The 20,137-nt window shown below is 53.0% G+C and overlaps 1 protein-coding gene across 1 annotated transcript in view; it reads left to right on the top strand.

The window, feature by feature from the left end:
• ANKRD52 (ankyrin repeat domain 52) overlaps window positions 1–20,137 on the top strand; it is a 53,501-nt gene that overhangs the window by 17,333 nt on the left and 16,031 nt on the right. Inside the window, exons 7-27 of the mRNA XM_038378222.2 lie at window positions 1,094–1,236; window positions 1,922–2,134; window positions 2,334–2,412; window positions 3,118–3,232; window positions 4,053–4,135; window positions 4,253–4,370; window positions 5,434–5,502; window positions 5,967–6,107; window positions 6,782–6,859; window positions 7,303–7,414; window positions 8,244–8,315; window positions 9,932–10,133; window positions 11,861–11,948; window positions 12,465–12,582; window positions 13,058–13,277; window positions 14,319–14,406; window positions 15,123–15,206; window positions 15,975–16,120; window positions 16,487–16,569; window positions 17,895–17,977; window positions 18,893–18,984. Of these exons, the coding sequence (XP_038234150.1) occupies window positions 1,094–1,236; window positions 1,922–2,134; window positions 2,334–2,412; window positions 3,118–3,232; window positions 4,053–4,135; window positions 4,253–4,370; window positions 5,434–5,502; window positions 5,967–6,107; window positions 6,782–6,859; window positions 7,303–7,414; window positions 8,244–8,315; window positions 9,932–10,133; window positions 11,861–11,948; window positions 12,465–12,582; window positions 13,058–13,277; window positions 14,319–14,406; window positions 15,123–15,206; window positions 15,975–16,120; window positions 16,487–16,569; window positions 17,895–17,977; window positions 18,893–18,984 (2,427 nt within the window). The remainder of the gene's footprint in view (window positions 1–1,093; window positions 1,237–1,921; window positions 2,135–2,333; window positions 2,413–3,117; window positions 3,233–4,052; window positions 4,136–4,252; window positions 4,371–5,433; window positions 5,503–5,966; window positions 6,108–6,781; window positions 6,860–7,302; window positions 7,415–8,243; window positions 8,316–9,931; window positions 10,134–11,860; window positions 11,949–12,464; window positions 12,583–13,057; window positions 13,278–14,318; window positions 14,407–15,122; window positions 15,207–15,974; window positions 16,121–16,486; window positions 16,570–17,894; window positions 17,978–18,892; window positions 18,985–20,137) is intronic.

Below are 20,137 nucleotides of genomic sequence, written 5' to 3'. Positions count from 1 at the left end.
TGGTTTGCCGTGTTGGAGGAGAAGGACAAAGCCAGCTGAGATCTGGCAGGCACGGTGGGAGGAGAACCCTCTTCTGGACTCTTCCATCAGCGTGTTGTTGCAGGGGGTTGGGGGAGATGCTGGACTTGGGAGGGCACGTAGCACCTTTTGTATGCAAAAAACATTATGAAGGTGTAACAGGATGGCCTGCCCCTGGAGGCCGGGCGGCCAGCCAGCCTTGATTGGTCAGGCTGCTTATGCCACATATAGCTACCTCCTGGCCTCAGGAACAGGACTGCCTGAGGTCAGGTGATGGCCTCTTATGCCCCGGGCCTCATAAAAGGGCAGAGAACTCAAGTTGGTGGGAAGACCACAGGGAGCTGGGCTTCTGGGGAAAGCCCTGAATTAGGGGCTGGGAGGACTCCAAGGAAGCAGCCTGGGCATCAAGACTCTAGCCCTGAAAGGCAGTCCAGAGGGAGTGATGGGAAACTGAGGCAGGGGGTCCTACAGGGCAGGTACACCCTGTAACATAACACCTCTTCTCTCCCCTGTAACTTGTAGGGGAACAAAGTCTGGGCAGTGACAGTCAGGGGAAACCTCGTGCCACTTGTTATGCTGCTGTCAGGCCCAAGTCCTGCTGCCATTAGCAGGCTGTGGCCAGGGACAGGGCGCTGCACGGGGGGGATGGTGCTAATATTATGCCAGTGCTGCGCAGACGGGAAAAAGCAGGTCCCCTCCCACTGCTGGTGCTGGTGTCAAAGGTACAGCCCGTGGGATTGCCTGGCAGGAGGACTGAACTGCAGGGAGTTGTAACATTTCAATGGGGGATATGGAGGCTAGTCAAAGCTCTCGATCTACTTATCAAAGCCCCTGCCCATCCCACGTGGAGCAAGTGAAGTCAAGCTAAGACATTTCTATCTGAATTGCCTTATTAACAAGCTTCAGGGCATGGTTGGGGGATGGGGAATCTTTCCCCCTCTGGGTCACCCAGTTGGCCATTCCGTGGAACGTGATGGCGGGTCCCAGTCTGGTGGCTGTGTATCGACCCCAAACCCCCATCGCCACCAACTCGGTTGCGGTGCTGCAGCCCTGAGTTTCGGTTTCCTTGGCTCAGGGCATTTGGAAGTTCTGAAGCTGCTGGTGGCCCGGGGAGCTGACGTCACATGCAAGGATAAGAAGGGTTACACCTTGCTCCACACCGCGGCAGCCAGTGGCCAGGTCGAGGTCGTGAAGCATCTGCTGAGGCTGGGAGTCGAGGTGAGGCCAATGGCAGCTTGGCAAACGAACATGGCCAACTCCAGTCCAGCGCCACTGCGCGACTCGGGTTCCACTTGCTCTGCGGACTCTAAGGAAGGCACTGGGTGTAGGCAGATGCTGGGAGGTGTCCCAGGAGAGCGTGCGGCGTATCCAGCCGTGTTAGTACTTGGATGGATGACTGTCAAGGAAATCTGTGGGGGTGCTGGAAACTCTCTGGCTATCGTGGGGGTAGTGAGTGGGCATTCTCACCCACTGAGGTGGCACGGATCCCAGCGGGATGCTGCTGGACTGGAAGCCAGAGAGGGAAAACTGAGGCTCTGGACACTTGTGCTTTCCCCAGGAGTTAGGGGAGTTAACGCCATTGTCCTACCCAAATTCCCCCTGGAATGAACAGCGTTTGGCCCTTGTTTCAGTTGGATTTGGGACTTTTCTTCACCTCCTGTGCTGAGCAGTCGGCGTTTGCTCCTGTTCCTGTGATGACTTGAGGGGGTCCCCAGGCACTGATGGGAACGGTGGGTGGGTGACTCGTTGGGCATGGATGGGGAATGTGTGGAGGAGATCAGGGATTGATGGCTTCTGGTTCTCTGTAGAGTGGGCTTCCCTCCCCCCTCCCTTTTCTTGGCCAATCCCAGCGCATCCTTACCCAAGATCCCCTGAAGTCTCTTGGCTCTGTTCGTTCCTGCAGATTGATGAACCCAATTGCCTTGGGAACACTGCACTTCACATCGCCTGTTACATGGGTCAGGACGCCGTAGCCAATGAGCTGGTCAACTACGGCGCCAACGTCAATCAGCCCAACGAGAAGGGCTTCACCCCTCTGCACTTTGCTGCCGTCTCCACCAATGGGGCCCTTTGCCTGGAGCTCCTCGTGAACAATGGAGCCGACGTGAACTTTCAGGTACACGGCTGGGGCCAGGACCGTGCAGACAAGATGTGCGGGGCGGCAGGCGGGATGAACTCAGTGGGGTGTGAGGAGTTCAGAACCAGACACATGGGATCTTTCCAGGGGCGGATGGAACTTTCACCCCTCGATTGCCGAGTTCGGGGACAGTTGTCACCAGCTGGCTAGTTTTTCCCCCCCTCCCCTCTCTCTGCAGAGTAAGGAAGGGAAGAGCCCTTTGCACATGGCTGCCATTCACGGACGGTTTACGCGTTCTCAGATCCTCATACAGAACGGTAAGTGTCTTGCTGGACGCTGAGCTAATGTTCTTCTCCTACCATGCGTTGCACTCCAGCTCTCTCACCAACCGGTGCCTCCCGGGCACCCCGTCTGTCTCTTTGTCAGTGTTTAATAGCATCTTCCAGGGGAATGAAGTGCCCTGCCTCCCCCGCAAAATCAGCTCTGTTCCCCAGCTGAACAGCCATACCCCTCTCCGGTCGGCAGCACAGGGAGCCTTATGTTAGGTCTAGATCTTAGATCTCATGGAGCACCAAGCTGAAATTCCAGCCGCATGGAAGCTCAGAGCCAAAGAGCTGTCAGCGCTTCTAGATCCTGCCACAAGAGGCAATCTTCCTCTGAGTCCAGTGCCAGCTGCTGTGGCCAGGGCTGAACCGGGGACCGCCCGAGCCAAATGCAGGAGCTGCTGCAGCTTGAGCTAAAGAGCCTGGGCTCCCTAGCTGGGGCTGCGATGGATTCAGACACTTTGCAGATCAGGCATTGGAGGTGTGCGTGGGTGTGGGGAGCGGGGGCGGGGGCTGTAACACACTCATCCGAGGGTTACGGGAGAGTTACGTTGGGCCTTCTGCCTGGAGAACGGCAGTGTGATGCCGTCTCGGTGCAGTGCTCCACAGCCCTTCACAGGGAACAACGGGGAGCAAGTCTTGGGCTACCTGGGCCAGAAACTCCCCACTGAGCCGGCTGCCTCTTGCTTTCTTTTCTAGGCAGCGAGATAGACTGTGCTGACAAATATGGCAATACCCCCCTCCATGTTGCTGCTAGATATGGCCACGAGCTGCTAATTAGTACTTTGATGACGAATGGTGCTGACACTGCAAGGTGAGGAGGCCTCCAGTCTGAACCCCCGATAAGGGAGGTGCACTCGGGCAGAGAGCAGGGGGCGGGCTCATCCGGTGGGAGGCAGTTTTCCCCCTGATGTGCAATTGACATGAGAGATTCTGGGTTTTTTTGCCTTTCTCTGAAGCATCAGCAATTCTCCATGGCTGGAGACGGGAGCGGTTAGACCTGTGCTCAGAGGCAGAGTAGAGAAGCCTTCTTAGCTGCCGGCTGGTGGATCTTGCTCATGTGCCCAGGATCAAACCAATCGCCAGATTTGGGGCAGGGGAGTAATTTCCCCCCAAATCAGATTGGCAGGAACTTTGGGGCGTTTTCGCTTTCCTCTGCAGCATGGCACCCAGCTTGCTTGCTGGATCATCACTCATGTCTCCCCTATGGGCCTTGGGCGTGGGTAGCCCTTCGTGCCACAGGCAGAGAACTGGAGACGCTGGTTGATTTTTCCTGAGGACTGAAATGTTTTGATCCAACTATAGTTGCTGGGCTTGATATAGGTGGGTGGATGTGGGTGGACTTGCACGGCCTGCATTTAGACAGGAACTCATCTCATGGTCCTGTCTAGCTTTAGGCTCCGCTGCTGTGGGGAAGAAAACGTGCTGAGGGTAGGGAGAGCTGACCGGGAGACCCTGCAGACTGGCGTGGGGTAGGATTCCTTCTCTATGCGCGCTGCGCTTCTAGCCACCGTCAGGAGACCCCCACGTCGGGGGGCCAGGAGGAAGGACTGTCCGCTTGCTGGGGCTAGGGCTTCAGAGGGCAGTGAGCTGTGACTGTTCCTTTCCTATCTGCCCTCTCTCCCTGTTGGCAGGCGTGGAATCCACGACATGTTCCCTCTGCACTTAGCTGTTCTCTTTGGATTTTCAGACTGTTGTCGTAAGCTACTTTCCTCAGGTGAGCAAAGCCTGCAGTGGCTTGGGGAGAGGAGAGGGGGTAGCCTGGGCTGCGGGTGTGTTGGGTGGGGAGGGGCCTGGCAAGTCCTCTCCTGACCCGCCGCCTCCTGACCCGCAGGTCAGCTGTACAGCATCGTCTCCTCGCTGAGCAACGAGCACGTGCTGTCTGCGGGTTTCGATATCAATACGCCTGACAACCTCGGGAGGACGTGCCTCCACGCTGCTGCTTCCGGAGGGTGAGTCCCTGCCCGGGGGCATGGCAGGGCATCACGCCAGGCTGACCGGCCAGCCCTCTAGGGAGAGGCGGCTGCAGCTGCTTTCGCCCTGTCACAGGGACATCAAGTTCATTAGCCCCTCTGCGTACCACAGTGTGTAACGTAGGCGGTGTGGTCTAGTGGTCAGGACATGTTTGGGGGTCAGCTCATCTGGGTTCCATTCCCAGCTCTAGGAGGGAAATGGGAGCTAGTGTCCAAAGCAGGGCCTGGGAGCTGAACCTTTTGATTCCTGGTTCCGCTGTGAACGTGCCGTGCTTCTGGGCAAGTCACTTACCTTTGTTCCTCAGTTTCCCCATGTTTAAAATGGTTCCCTGTCTCCTGGGGGTACTGTAAGGGGGAATCAGGTCATGTTTGTAAAGCACTCTGAAGAGTGTGAATGCGAAGTATTAATAACTAACTAATTGTATTTCCTCGGTGTGTTTAGTTCGCATGGCCCACTACAGTTCGATTTCATGCCATTGCAGAGTGATATCACAGAGCTGAAGGAGAACGCTTAGCACTGCAGAGCGGGTTGCACAGCTCTCATCTCAGTGGGGAAAGAGGGGCTTATGGGAGTGGTGCTTTTCCTCTGCTCAATCCACAAGTCAGGCTAAGCAGGGAACAGCAGTCAGGAGTCAGAGAAATCCAGTGCCTAGAAATCCAATGCCTAGATCATGCTAGTGGCAGGGGTCAAGTTTTATTACCTGTCGCTGCCAGGCTGGAATACCTAGATACAATTTCCAGTAGCTGCAGAGCAGCAAGAAGAGAGAAATTGAGGCACGAGCGTGTTCCGTGGAGAACTGGAGAGTTGTTAGTGATACAGGCAGCCCTCAGTATAGTGGGTCGTCTAGGCACCATGCCAGTAGGGACAGGCAAGGCGCTCGATTGTGCTCTCTCCTCTTACAAATGTGAAAGTGGGCTGTCGGCAGAGTTTAGGCAGAGCAGTCCCAGAGGGGTGATGCTGACGGTAAGAGGGATGGCGTTCAGTTTCTGCGTGGTTCACCTGGGCCCCTCTCAGAAGGTGTCCTCTCCGTTCCCTCTGCAGGAACGTTGAATGTCTTAATTTGCTGTTGAGCAGCGGTGCTGACTTGAGGAGGAGAGATAAATTTGGAAGGTAAGTCCTGATGGCGGCACACTTGTGTGAAGGTGCAGAGAGAAGCGCTGTGTGAACAATCGCGCCCCCAGGGCTGGGGGACAGAGAGCCAGGCGTTGGGGGCGAATCCGTCTTCGGGCGAGCCCCTTTGGCTGGGAAGATCTGCGCTGAAGGTACTCGCAGAGCAGAAGTCACCCGTATCCATGTCCCCTCCTCCCCCCACTATGGGAGCCCAGCTCTGCTTCTTGGAGAGCTGCTGCTGACCCAAGGGGAGCTGTTTAGCTTGGGGGGGTTGCATATTGCTGTGCCGTGTGTGTGTGTGTGTGTGTGTGTGTGTGTGTGTGTGTGTCAGTTGGGCCTGGCTGCTGCCCAGCAACAGCTATCTCTGCAGAGTCCTCCATTGTGAGGCTGCTGTCTCCTTGGGTTTGTAGCCGCTCTGCCTAGCAGCCGGCATTCCTCACCCCGTTTTCTGCTCTCCTCCCCAGGACTCCATTGCACTACGCGGCTGCCAACGGCAGCTATCAGTGTACGGTGACGCTGGTCACCGCCGGAGCCAGTATTAACGAGATGGACTGTAAAGGCTGCACTCCCTTACACTATGCTGCTGCTTCGGACACGTACAGGAGGTAGGAAAGCCCTGAGAGACCTGCCTCCTGTAGCAGCTGATGCTGGATATCACAGGGCAGGGCCCTAACCAGGATGGTCTCTGGTACTTCCTGATTGGAATGGGTACCCGGCCATTCCCTGGCCCCCGCCAGCTGGTGGGAGGTGGTGCCTGGTGGCTTCTAAAGAGGAGGAGTGTTGCACAGAGCGTAAGGGAAAGGAAGGATAGGCCAGTGGCTATCTGTGGACTCTTGGGGTCTACTCCCAGCTCTGCTGTGGGATGTTGGCAAGTCGCTTCCCCTCTGGGCGTGTGAAATAAGGACGATGCTGACCTGCCACTGAGGAGGGGGGTTTGCTCAGCTCTTGGTCTTAAGATGGTAGAAACAATTGCTGATGAAGAACAAAGCCCCCTGCATATGCTGCTGGGCCCGCATGTTGCTGAATACAGTTCTGCTACGAAGGCAACGGGAAATGGGTCCAAAAGAACCGATGTTCACCCTAGAGTGGCGGCGGGAGAGGGCAGAACTGAGGCTCGTCCAGGGCTGTGCGGCTGCTGCTGCAGGTAGTGGGTCTGGACCTGGCTTTCCAAGAGTGGAAAGCGTCCGGGCGTTTGCGAGCTGCCTGGGGTCGCTCCAGCTTCCCCATCCCCCTCACTTGCTTTGTCTCAGCCAGCTGACGCGGGCTTGTGATCTTTCAGAGCGGAGACTCATTCAGGAAACAGCCATGACACTGATGAAGAGCCACTGAAGGAGTCCAGAGTGAAGGAGGCATTCTTGTGAGTGGCCGATCTCAACCCCCTGCTCGAGGATAACATTTGTCGTCCGTCCAATCTCACCATTTCGCTGCCGTCCCATGGCATGGGTGGAACCCTGTCATTTCCCCCACCCGCTCTCAGCTGAGTGGCACCCTCCGAGCCCGCGCGCTGGGGGCATCTCCAGCTGGCATTGGAGTGACTGACTTTTAATAAGGATCTGCCCTTGAATCAAAAGTACCTTGAGGCAGATCCAGTCCTCACTAGCTGAGGTACCGGGGCATGGCGCTCTCATTGCCATTAAGGGGAATTTCAGGGGGGGCACTGAGTCCTTTTCGTGCCCCGTGTGCTGGGCAGCAAGGATCTGGCATTTGCACAGAATCTGTGCTTGCTGCTTAGAGCTGGCCCGGCAGGCGCATCCATGGGAGTGCGTGTCTGACCACCTCCTCTCCCTGTGCTTGTTGCAGTTGTTTAGAGTTCTTACTGGATAACGGTGCGGACGCGTCACTCCGGGACAAGCAGGGATACACCGCTGTCCACTATGCAGCTGCCTACGGCAACAGACAGAACCTTGAATTGGTACGCAGGCCGGAGGTGGAGGGCAGTTGAAGCCGCCTGGTGCCCTTTGGCTTACAGGAGACTCGAATGAAGAGTCCTCCCAGGGAGAAATAGGGGGCAAGTTTCTGCTCAACCTCCCCAGCCGAATCTGGGAATATGGCAGAAGGCTTCTGGGGAGTGGCCGGGGGCAAGCACAGCAGCTGAATGTGCGGGGGGCAGAGCTGTGTGACAAGGGAGGAAGGAACTGGGATTATGCTGTAGGTTTAAAAACCCTTTGGGCTCCTAGTCCCCCTCCCTCGGATCTGGCTGAGGAGGGAAACCCGTGCTTGCCAGTTCCCCTAAAAAGAAGAGAGAGGAGCAGAGAGGAGATTTGATGACTGGTGCACACAGATGTGCATGGATTTCAGGGCAGCTGCCAAAGACAGGATGGTAACCTCAGCCGAGGAGCCGCAGGCCAGTGAGCAACTGCACTGGGCTGCTGTGGTGCTGGGCATCTCAAAAACACACCGAGATGCTCTCCTGGAAGACGGCAGCGAGGCCATTTTTAAACACCCGTGACGAAGGAATCCATTTGGGGTGCACCAATGCACAGGGCAAGCGCCCTTCTAAAAGGAATCAGACTCAAATATCTGTGCCCTCATTCCAACCTTGTTAGTGAAATCAATGGGGAGATCTACCCCATTAAAGGAATTTCTCCATTCCGGGTTCCCAGCATGTGGCTTTGGTGGATTGGGGGCTGGTTTCCCACATCCCAGATGCTCCCCACAAGCAACTAGTGACGTTGTCCATGGAGGCCAGAATGGAGGAGCAGGACAACCTGAAGAGTTTACCATGACTTGTTTTGTTGCAGCTCCTGGAAATGTCTTTTAACTGCCTGGAGGACGTGGAAAGCACCATTCCAGTCAGCCCTTTGCACTTAGCTGTAAGTTTATCTATTGTTGACCTTTGACCCATGACCTGAGCTCAGGTGATCAGGAAAATAAACATCTGTATTTTAGACCGAGTTCACGTGCTGGCTGAATTAGCACAAATGAAACTAAAGTTCTCTTGCAAATAGGAATAAGCAAAGAAACTTGAAAATTTTTTTGAAAATAGGCTTGGTAGTGAGCCTGCAGCCTGGATCTGAGGCCTAGTGGTATAATAGTTTGCATAAGGCCGCCTTAGGCCTAATAGAAGCTAGCATTAGTAAGTAACCTTGGGTTAGAAGCTCTAGCAATATATATCTTGTGCTGTAAAGGTTTTATTTAGCCAGACTCCTTAACTGCACTTTATAGAGAAAGTCTGTCTCCGCAAAGGCTCACAATCTCCAGACTGGGGAGCAGGAATGGCAAATATGGACAAGAGGCCAAGACTTAATCAAATATGGTCTTGGACATAGGTGGGTGTAGAGAATAGGTGCCTAAAGAGAGAATCAAACCCGCCTCTCAGTGGGATCTCGGGTTGGCAGGGTGGTGACAACCTTCACACTCATCTCACCTTCAGGGGAACCCACAGGCCCGGGGGTTGGTGAGTGGAAGTGATACAGCGTCTGCCAGTATTCTTATCTTGTTTCCTAGTCTGTGATTTTGGCTTACACTGATTGCAGTGTTAATAAAACTCGTAAAGTCCCTGTGGGGTCATACCAATGGAGAGGATCTCCATTAATCTCTAAGGAGCCACCAAAGACCGCACCTGCTCCTAGTGCATTTTACACCCCAAATTAAACTAAAGGCTACACTGTCCTGACGTCACTCCTAAAGAAACAAGGTTGACTTTGCTGCCAGTGATGCCATGTGTGCAGTAGGGCTAACCACACTGGCAAGGGCTTCCTGCCTGATCATGGGGTGTCAAGCTCTGAAACAGTGGCTGCTGTCCCATGGTTAAGCACCGATATTGTGCTCTGTGCCGTCTGAGACACGAAAGGAGGGGAGTTTGCAGTCTAGACCGATGTCAGCAGGTTGTATCCCCTTCTCCATTGTCTTGTGGGGAGCTGGGCAATGTCTCAATTTTTTAAAGCTTGGCTAATTTTTCAAGGTTTCTTCGTAAAGATTCAGGGCTCCAGGCCAGAAGAAACCATTAGATCATCTAGTCTGCCCCCCCACAGGCCGGAGAAATTAACCCCATTACCCCTGTATTGAGCCCAATAATTCATGCTTTCAGGACGAATTCGTTTTGATAGTTTTCAAACGAGAATAGCCTATTTCGAATTAGTAACGTGTGGCATTTACACAGCAGCAGTGGACAAGTTACACGCAAGGGAAACAAGGGCACACATCAGCATATTGCAACTGCCGGGCAGTCGTATGCTACTGTGTCAGCAGCTGGGGCAAGAGTGGGAGGCATAAGCAATCTGGACAGCAGCAGGAGGACAATGGGGTATTTCACACTGTCCCTTCCATAGCGTGCACCTTGGCCCTGGCTGGGGTGGTGGGAGCGTGGTCGGTGTGGTATTGAGCTTACATTATAACGGTGGTAGAGAATTTTTACTGCCCCTTCCTCCTGGACAGCATGTGTCTGGCTCCTCCTTTCCTAAGGGGACATGCTCTGTGTTGCCTGCAGGCCTATAACGGTCACTGTGAAGCCCTAAAGACACTTGCCGAAACCCTCGTGAACCTTGACGTGCGGGACCACAAAGGGCGGACGGCACTGTACCTTGCCACGGAGAGGGGCTCCACGGAATGCGTGGAGGTGCTCACCAGCCACGGTGCTTCCGCCCTTGTGAAGGAGAAGAAGAAGAAGTGGACGCCACTCCATGCTGCAGGTGGGAGTGGAAAGGCACCTCTGCTGAATTGGTCAGTGGATTGAGCACCACAAATCTCAGGCAGGACTCTTAATGCTGCGGAGTCAGCCCTTCAGAGCCCAGGCCTCCCCCTGCCTGACCCACAACAGGGCCACAGACAGCCTGCTTGGCTCGGAGGGACTTAACATGGCTCCTATTGAGGTCATGAAAGGGGATGTGGCAGGGTGACTGGCCCCTTCAAGCAGGAGCGGGGTCCTGTGACCAATTACCTGTTGCCCCGGAGGGCCTACAGGAATACCTGGGCCTTCTAAAAGAGGACGCTGTAGCCTGATCTATAGATTCATAGTCATAGAAATGTCGGGCTGGAAGGGACCTCAAGGGGTCATAAAGTCCAGCCCCCTGCGCTGAGGCAGGACCAAGTAAATCTAGATCTGTCCTGACAACTGTTTGTCCCACCTGTGCTTAAAACCGCCCCAGTGACGCGGATTTCACAATCTCCCCTGGAAGCCCACTCCAGAACTTAACTCCCCTTAGAGTTAGCAAGTTTTTCCTAACGTCTAACCCAAATCTCCCTTGCTGCAGATGAAGCCCATTGCTTCTTGTCCTACCACCAGTGGACATGGACAACAATTGATCACCGTCCTCGTTAGAACAGCCCTCAGCATATCTGTAGACTGTTAACAGGTTCCCCCCAAAGGGCAGGTCTACACTACTGCTTGCTTCGATTTAACGTACATCACTCCGGGGCTGGAAAAAGATCCCCGAGCAACGCAAGTTTCGCGCTGTCCACACCTCCACCGACACAGCTTACACTTCTCCACAAAGTGGAGTGGTCATGCCAATGGGAGAGCACTCTCCTGTCAGCATAGTGCATCTTAGACTTGCCCTCAGTTTTCTCAGAACTAAACATCCCCAGTCTTAACCTTTCCTCACTGATCCGGTTTTCTAAACCTTAAATCATTTTTGCTACTCTCCTCTAGACTCTAGCTTGTCCACATCTTTCTTAGAGTGTGGCGCCCAGAGCGGGACACAGTCCAGCTGAGACCTCACCAGTGCCGAGTAGAGCAGGACAGTTACTTCTTGTGTCTGACCTAAGACGCTCCTGTTAATACACCCTGGAATGAGATTAGTCCTTTTTCTCAGTTGCATCACATTGTTGACTCGTTTTCAATTTGTGATATGCTCTAACCCTCCGATATTTTTCCACAGTACTCCTTCCTAGGCAGTCATTTCCCATTTTGTACATGTGCAACTGATGGTTCCTTCCCAAGTGTAATACTTCGCCCCTTGTCTTTATTGAATTTCATCTTGTTGATTTCAGATACATTCTCCAATTTATGTTGTTTTGAATTCTAATCCTGTCCGTCAAAGTGCTTCCAACCCCTCCCAGCTTGGTGTCACCCACAAATCTTCTAAGCATATTCTCCACTCTATTGTCCAAGTCATTAATGAAAATATTGTCTAGTACCGGACCAGGATTGACCCCGATGGGAACCCACTAGACGCCTTTGTAGTTTGACAGCAAACCATTGATAACTGCTTTCCAAGTACAGTCTTTCAACCAGATGGGCACCCACTTTATAGTAGTTTGTTAGACCACATCTCCCTAGTTTGCTTATGAGAGTGTCATGCAAGACTGTGTCAAAAGCCCTACTAAAATCAAGGTATATCATGTCTACTGCTTTCCCATGGCCAGTAACACTGTGCATGTCTCTGTAACTCCTCCCTCCCTTGTGTATGTCTCACAGCTGCCTGTGGGAACACAGATTCCCTACACCTTCTGATCGACAACGGGGAGAGGGCGGATATCACCGACGTTATGGACATCCATGGCCAGTGAGTCCATTCTGGTTTCTCCGTAATATCCATTGTCTGCGTGAGGATATCCTTCCTGACCCAGAGCAGTGCGTGGCATGCCAAATGGCCGCATAGAATGATCAGTGATGGTCCCCTGAGGATCTTCCCAAAGCGCTTTGCAAAGAATTAAACCTCCCAACACCCTTCCAGCCTATCTTATAGAAATTGGAAACTGAGGCAAGGAAAAGGACTCATTCAAGGTCATGCAGCAAATCAGAAGCAGTGCTGGGAATAAAACTCAGGACTCCCAGTCCTCCTGCTCCAAGCCCCACCTTTCCTGCTCTCACCCTAGACAGCACTGACCTCCCAGAGTTCATATAGAACCCAGGAGTTCTGACTGCCAGCACCCCTGCGCTCTCATCCCTAGACAGCACTGACCTCCCAGAGCTGTGGTAGAACCCAGGAGTCCTGTAAAATAGGGATTTAAACTTGCAAATGTTCACTGCCCTTCCCAAGCCAACATCCTTCTCCTGTGCTCCCCCAATCACCCCGCAGAACCCCACTGATGCTGGCGATCATGAACGGCCACGTCGACTGCGTCCATCTGTTGCTGGAGAAGGGATCCACAGCAGACGCAGCAGACAGGAGAGGCAGGACTGCGCTGCACCGAGGGGTGAGTGAGCATGACAGAGCTCAATGTGGGCCCTGGGATTTCTCTCACTGGGTTTCCTGCTAGTCGCTTTGTCCTAGGAAGGGCTGGTGACACCAACACTCTCCATTATAAGACCCTGTTTTCAGTTACTTATAACATTGCCCAACTTTGACCCTTTGGGCTGAAATTTCACATGCCAGGCGTCTGCCTCAGGCTGAATTTTTGGGGCAAATTTCAGCCAAAACAGTTCAGCCTCCTCTGAGAACTAGGCAAAGGGACAATATTTTTAAAAGTTGCGGCAACCTTTTTTCTTTGAGGAAACTCTAACGCCCCCTGGCAGTGGAGCCAGGAGTTGACATTCGGCATGGTGCCTTCTGCTGTTCCTGTGTAAATCCAGCCACGTTCACTGTAACTGCCTGCGCCGGGCGTGTGGAGCGGTTTCCTGCTGGGCCAGAGGCACCGCCTCACAGCCGTGGCTGCTCTTTCCCCGGCACAGGCGGTGACTGGGTGTGAGGACTGCCTGGGAGCCCTGCTGGACCACGATGCCTTTGTATTGTGTCGGGATTTCAAGGGTCGAACCCCTATCCATTTTGCGTCGGCATGTGGGCATTCAGAAATCCTGAGGACCTTGCTGCAGGCAGCGCTCTCTACTGACCCTCTGGACTCTGTGGTGGATTACAGCGGCTACTCACCGATGCACTGGGCTTCATACAGCGGTAAGAACCTAAGAGCCAGGACGCCCCTCCGTCCTCTCTGCCTTATACCTATTGCAGACCAAGAGGGATCTCAGCTAAAACAGCCCTTCCTCATTCAGCACTAATCTCGCCATGGATAGAAGACTGTTGTTCTGGGGGCCCTACTGTAAATAAGATGCTGAGGCTCACAGAGCCTCCCCCCTCTGGGTTGGGAGTGACAGAATGTCATTGCCATCTGACTGTTCAGGGTTTGAGATGAAATCCTGGACGTCGGCAGCCAAGTATCCGCAACACGCAGGCCACCCCCTTGTGGAGTCCCCGAGCCCCTGTGCATTGGCAAACTCAGCCAAGAGGCCAACAACTGGGGCAGAATTAGGGCTTGTCTACGCTTGAAATGCTACAGTGCCACTGTGATAGCGCTTCGGCGCAGGCCCTACCTACACCCCCAGGAGGGTAGTTAACCCACCTCCCCGACAGGTAGTAGCGAGGCCGATGGAAGAAACAGCTGTCTACACTGGGGCCAGGTCAGCTTACCTGCTTTGCTCAGGGGTGTGAATTTCTCGCACTCTGCAGCAACATAGGTGGATTGACCTAGTGTAGACCAGGCCTTCAAAATGTCTGAAAATGCAGCAGGGTTTTACCATTAAACAATAAAGGGGAACAATCTCTCTCTGGCCGAGAGGAGAAGCCGAAGGTTTGCCCTGCTAGCTGGACGGGTATCATCTCTTATCATGCTGCACCAGGCTATTCGAGTGCAGTCAGGTATCCCACTGCCAGCAGCCAAGACTTCACATTTCAGACGAATGGCGCTCGCTTGCCTTCCCCTCCTTTAAATAAGGCACCCAGCCAGCTTGATCTCACCCCACAGGAGACTGCAAAAAACTTCTTCCTGCTTGCGCCCTCGATGGCTTCCCTGGGCCTTGGAAGGAGCAAAGGGCTGGTGGGGGGGTGTTAGTTCCATGCAAGTCTCCTTCCCTCCGGTATCAGTCTCCCCGGGGTGAGAGATGATTGCCAGGATGCTGTCCAGCTCACCGCTCCACTATCCTTTCTCCCTCTTTGCAGGACATGAAGATTGTCTTGAATTGTTACTTGAACACAATCCATTTGTGTACCTAGAAGGAAACCCCTTTACTCCATTGCACTGTGCAGTGTAAGTCGCCACCAGCCCTGGAGCCGGCTTCTTCTGCGTCCTGGTTTAGAAGAGTGTGCGGGAGCGTGTGCACAGCAGGGCAGGAACGGACGAGTGCTCTTGGAATGACAGGCTGGGCTCCAGCTCCTTGTTATCCCAAGGGCTCTCAACCCCACGGGGCTGCAGAGATTGACAGTTCTACCACGCCCTTCATTCTGGGGTGCCTAGGAATCCAGTAACCGGGCTCTTCCCCTCCGGGTCCCTTCTGGGGCTATGTGGTCAGTGTGAATCACTAGAGGGTGCATTGGAGCCAGGCAGCCACGGTCCTGCCATCAGCATGGGGGTAGTTCAGCGATTGTCGCTTCATAGCCTACTGGACTAAGCAGGCATCACCCGGGAGCCCATTCAGCTGGCCAGTGGGGAGTGCTGCATCATGGCATGTGATCTTCCTTCCCCTGTCTGCAGCTCTTTGGACTGAGCTAAGCCATTGCCTGGTTTCAGAGTAGCAGCCGTGTTAGTCTGTATTCGCAAAAAGAAAAGGAGTACTTGTGGCACCTTAGAGACTAACAAATTTATTAGAGCATAAGCTTTCGTGAGTAACGCATCCGATGAAGTGAGCTGTAACTCACGAAAGCTTATGCTCTAATAAATTTGTTAGTCTCTAAGAAGCCATTGCCCGGCGCATTGACAGCTCAGCCCAGCCTTGGTTTTCATTTTCCTTCTTGTCGCCTCTGCAGAATTAACAGCCAGGAAGGCACTGCTGAAATGCTGGTGGAAGCATTGGGTGCCAAGATTGTTAATAGCAGAGATGCCAAAGGAAGGTGAGCGACGTCTTTTAATCTCGTGGCTCAGTCTCTCCCAGGGTTCAGTGGAGTCTGGGGGAAGCCAAAGGGCAACGTAGGCTCCTGCTCGGTCGCTTTTGTGCTCCAATCCCATTGGCTCTCACTGGCTGAGCCAGGTGCATACTGGGAAACCTCCCACGAAGTGGCGACGACACTGCCCTCTGAGTTACTCCTGACCCCGGTGTAGTGCCGGGGCACTCTGCCATTGCCAGTGTTGTGGGTTGGAGCAGATGTGAAAGCAAAGTCCTGGCAGCTTGGGGTGATCAGAGAAGGGTCCCCTGGCACTCTGTATGGGTCAGACTCACCCCAAATTCCATTTTGGGTAACTACATCTAATTCCCTGTGATCTCAGCTGCATACAATGTTTGTTTTAACTTCCTGTCCTAAATGGTCACAGAGTGGCAGTGCACACCTGTGAAACAGCCGCAGTGTCTCCGTTCTCTTCTCTCTCTCCACACACACCCCTGCCCCCCTTCCCCCTCATCGTGGCTGCACTATCGAGTCAGCGGTGGACTCCCTGGTTGGTCATGGAGAGCAATTGATCACCATTCAGTACTAGGGCTTAGGTTTTTGACGTGTTTCTGGGTCCTTGGAATGAAAGGCACCAATGTTGCCTATCACTGTAAGTATCTGACTGGGGTCCTCAACCAGGCTTCTTTAGTTGGAGTGTCCCCCTGGAGTCCTGGCAGAATTTTGCTAGTGCGGATGCAGTGGTGTCTCCCCTCACGCCCTCCCCTCTCCTTCCAGGACACCCCTTCACGCTGCTGCCTTTGCAGACAACATCCATGGTTTACAGCTGCTGCTGCGCCACCACGCTGAGGTAGACACGACTGACCAGTTGGGAAGGACCCCTCTCATGATGGCTGCTGAGAACGGGCAGACCGCAGCAGTCGGTGCGTAGCAACCCAGCACTTGCTTCCTCGCCCCGCGTCTGGCTCCTCCCTTTGAGTCACCCTGGTAGATCCTTTCCACCCACTCAGAATGACGTTTTAATTCCAAGGGAATTTTAAGATCCAAGGCTGGGCCATGGTGATGGGATGGAATTGACAGTCGGGACGGAGGCTCTGAGCTGGCAGTTGCTCAGTTGCAAGCTGGGGTGTTGTAACCAGAAACCCGCAGTGTTCTGAGTGTTCACACACATCCAGTTGGGTACTGCGCCATTCCTCAGCTAGTGGGCATGCTGTTCCTGCTGCCTTATCCCTGAACTAAGGGAGTCTGGGCTGCATGGGGCTGACGCCATTTGCCTCTCTTGGTTGTAGAGTTCCTGCTGTATAGAGCGAAAGCAGATTTAACTGTGCTGGACGTCAACAAGAACACAGCTCTTCACCTGGCCTGCAGCAAGGTACAGGACTGACCCTTCTCTTAAACAGTCATGTCCACCATGGCCTTCTGTCCGTGAGCCTCAAAACGGCAGCGCGTGCTTATCTGTGCCCTGCTGATGAGAAGAGATTGCACCCCTAGGCATTTGCACAGGTTGAATTAAGCCAGTGTCAACCCAGCGTGGACACTCTTGTGTGAATGTCAGTGGCTTATTTTGGTTGATCTTAAATCTGTTTTTAATCAACTTAACCTAAATAGAAATAAGGGTTGTCTACAGTGGGAGTTATTACTGATTAACTCCAGGTGGGGACGCTCTTATTCTGGAATGAGTGTACCTTATTACAAATTGGGTTTAATCCACTTTAGTAGTGGATTAAGTAATTTGGAATAGGGCACTTTATTTCGGAATAAGAGCATCCACACATCCGGATAATCAGGAATAGTTAATCTGCTTTAAATTCACACTTTACCTTATTTCAGAATAAACTTCATGTGTAGACAAGCCCTAAACCCGGTTTAAACCGAAATAAGCATCCACCCAGTCTTTTGTGGCACCGGTTTAACTAAATCAATTTAAAATCAGACTTTACATGAATAGTTGGGCCAAAGTCTGCCTTGATCTGCAGGAGAGAGCCAGAGTCTAGGGAAACTGAATACCAGATTGCAAGACTGAACCCACCTGATTTGTCGCTCTGGCTCTGAGCCTGGGAAATTTTGGACAGGTCATTTCAGCTGGGATTTTCAGAGGAGCCAAAGGAATTAGGTGCCCAAATTGCATGGAATTTTAAAGATACGTGGGTGCCCGGTCTTCTCCTCTCCGCCTCAATCTCCTTAGTTTTAAAACAGGGATCATGCTTGCCTGGGATGGGGGAATGTGTGGAGTCAGCAAAAAGGTGGATAGGGCCCCAGATGTTCTTTATTGTTCTGTTAAACCCCCTCTTGGATGGGCTTTGGGTCCTTCCCACTGGGGTGATACTGGCACATGAGCAAAAGCAGAGTTAGAGAGTTCCATCAGCATCAGCTGGATTTGAAACCTGGGGGGGACAGAAGGTTCCAAATCAGTGTGTCGAACGCAAACAAACCAAAAGAGGGAACAGTTTGTAACACAGCGGAGTGGTTATTTTCAGACCCCTGAACAGAGAAATTGGGTAGGAGGAGGGAGTAGAGAATGGAAAGCCTGCTAGTCTGTGTATTTCCCCATGCAAACATGGGTCAGCATGGCAGCGTATTGAAACAGGACCATTCTGCAATGCCCAGGCAGTGTGAGAACGCCATTTGCAGAGACACCTGGGTTCTCCCTCCCCGCCTTACGCTCCTTAATCTTAAACTATTTTTTTTTATTTCCAGGGTCATGAAAAGTGTGCCTTGTTGATCCTGGGGGAAACCCAAGACCTTGGCCTTATCAATGCAACTAACAGTGCTCTGCAGATGTGAGTATGTGAACAGCTGGTGTGAATGGGGGAAAAGGATGTTGGGGGTTTTGGTTTGATTTGGGTGGGTGTTTGTTTTTTGTTTTTTTTTTGCTGGGTGGCTGTAAATGTTTGGAGGAGTGAGGGAAAGGGGAAGCCTGGAGGTTGTGGGTGAGTCCAGGAGAAGGGGCAATCCCTGGGCCGCAGTTCTAGGTGGAAGAATCACACGTTCACACACAATAAAGAGTCCTTTGGGATATGGATATTTTCCCCCCAAAGCAGCCTCTGACCTTCTCTTAGTCCTGGAGAATCTCAGTCCAAAGGGAGAATATCCTAGGTTTTGTCAATCTGCATAGCCTGCAGTCCTTTGCAATAACCTCTCGCTTCCTGGTAGTTCAAGGGAGATAGATTAGGCCATAAGCTGCTGCTCTGTCTTGAAACTATCCAAGGGCTTTCACTAAGTTACACAGATCACAGCCACCTGCCTCTTCATACAGAGGTGTGACCCACCGAGACCATCCCCAGCATGTGCTGTGCCTGGACTGCTCTCAGCAAGGTCAGAGCATTGCCTGCTGGGACTTGGAATCTCCATGGGCCACACTTCTGCAGAATGCCTTTGTCTCCATGCATCTTCCCGGGGGTCAGCCTTCCCTAGGTCCTAGCTTCAGTTGTGATACCTTTTGTGTGCTGAGTTTGTGTTCCTCTCCAGTCCAGAGCTAGTTCACCACCTCCCCAGTTGATCAGAAAGCTCTCACGGGGCACGCCAGTGCCAAGCGGAAGCCACATGCCACTGCTGAGGGGTCTCTGTGTCAGCAGCTGCATGCACGTTGGCTGGATTGGAAGTGCGTCAGGGAGACAGTTCCAGGTGGAAAAGGCAGCAGAGTTGTCTGCCCTGGCAGGGCTCAGTAATGTGTTCCCTTTCCCTGTTGCCTGCAGGCCGCTCCATATTGCAGCTCGTAACGGGCTGGCCTCTGTTGTCCAGGCCTTGCTCAGCAGAGGCGCCACTGTACTTGCTGTGGATGAAGAAGGTGCGTATGCCTCACAGCTGGGATCTCTGGCGGATGGGCGGGGTCAGGTATAACGTAGTCTCTACGTGGCATCTTTTTGGGCAGGGGTGGCTGGTTGGGGTTCTCAGACACGCACCTGGACCTTGACTTGGATTATTTCCTCACCCCCTATACTGAACATTGTTATACTCGTTTACTGAGTTTGCTGTCGGCGACGCAGGAGCAGCCCTTTGGTGACAGTGCCATGATCCCTGTAGCCTGGCGAAGACACATCCAAGCTCCACATCCCTGTAGGGCAGCAGGTTTTATTGACATGGCTTTCGCCCCATGGGTCATCCTCTGGGTCACCTGGGGCCGTGCATGAAAGCTCAGAGCTGGGATAAGGATAAAGAAGCTATTTACTTATTGGCATGTTCCATAGACTCTGCGTATTGGGGGATCAGTGAGTTTTCTCTCTGCTTGGATAAGTCTGATCCTGAAAATATTCCCAGCATGTTCTTCCTGCTACCAGAGGAAGGGTTTCTGGGCCTGGCAAATAGGACCCAGTTGCTTTTGCTTTCCCCCCACTTAAATTCTGGCCTGGTTTTAGCAGGCCTGAGTCCTGCACTTAGGACGGAAGAATCCCATGCACTGCTACAGATTAGGGACCAAGTGGCTAGGCAGAAGTTCTGTAGAAAAGGACCTAGGGGTCACAGTGGACGAGAAGCTGGATATGAGTCAACAGCGTGCCCTTGTTGCCAGAAGGCTAACAGCATTTTGGGATGTGTAAGTAGGAGCATTGCCAGCAGATCGAGGGATGTGATCATTCCCCTCTATTCAGCATTGGTGAGGCCTCATCTGGAGTACTGTGTCCAGTTTTGTGTCCCACACTACAAGGAGGATGTGGAAAAATTGGAAAGCGTCCAGCGGAGGGCAACAAAAATGATTAGGAGACTGGAACACATGACTTATGAGGAGAGGCTGAGGGAACTGGGATTGTTTAGTCTGCAGAAGAGAAGAATGAGGGGGGATTTGATAGCTGCTTTCAACTACCTGAAAGGGGGTTCCAAAGAGGATGGATCTAGACTGTTCTCAGTGATAGCAGATGACAGAACAAGGAGTCATGGTCTCAAGTTGCAGTGTGGGAGGTTTAGGTTGGCTATTAGGAAAAACTTTTTCACTAGGAGGGTGGTGA

Source organism: Dermochelys coriacea, chromosome 20 (genome assembly GCF_009764565.3).
Source record: "Dermochelys coriacea isolate rDerCor1 chromosome 20, rDerCor1.pri.v4, whole genome shotgun sequence".
Classification (NCBI taxonomy): Eukaryota; Metazoa; Chordata; order Testudines; family Dermochelyidae; genus Dermochelys; species Dermochelys coriacea.
Note: the sequence above shows the minus strand (reverse complement) of the source record. Positions and strands in the feature narration are given on the sequence as shown.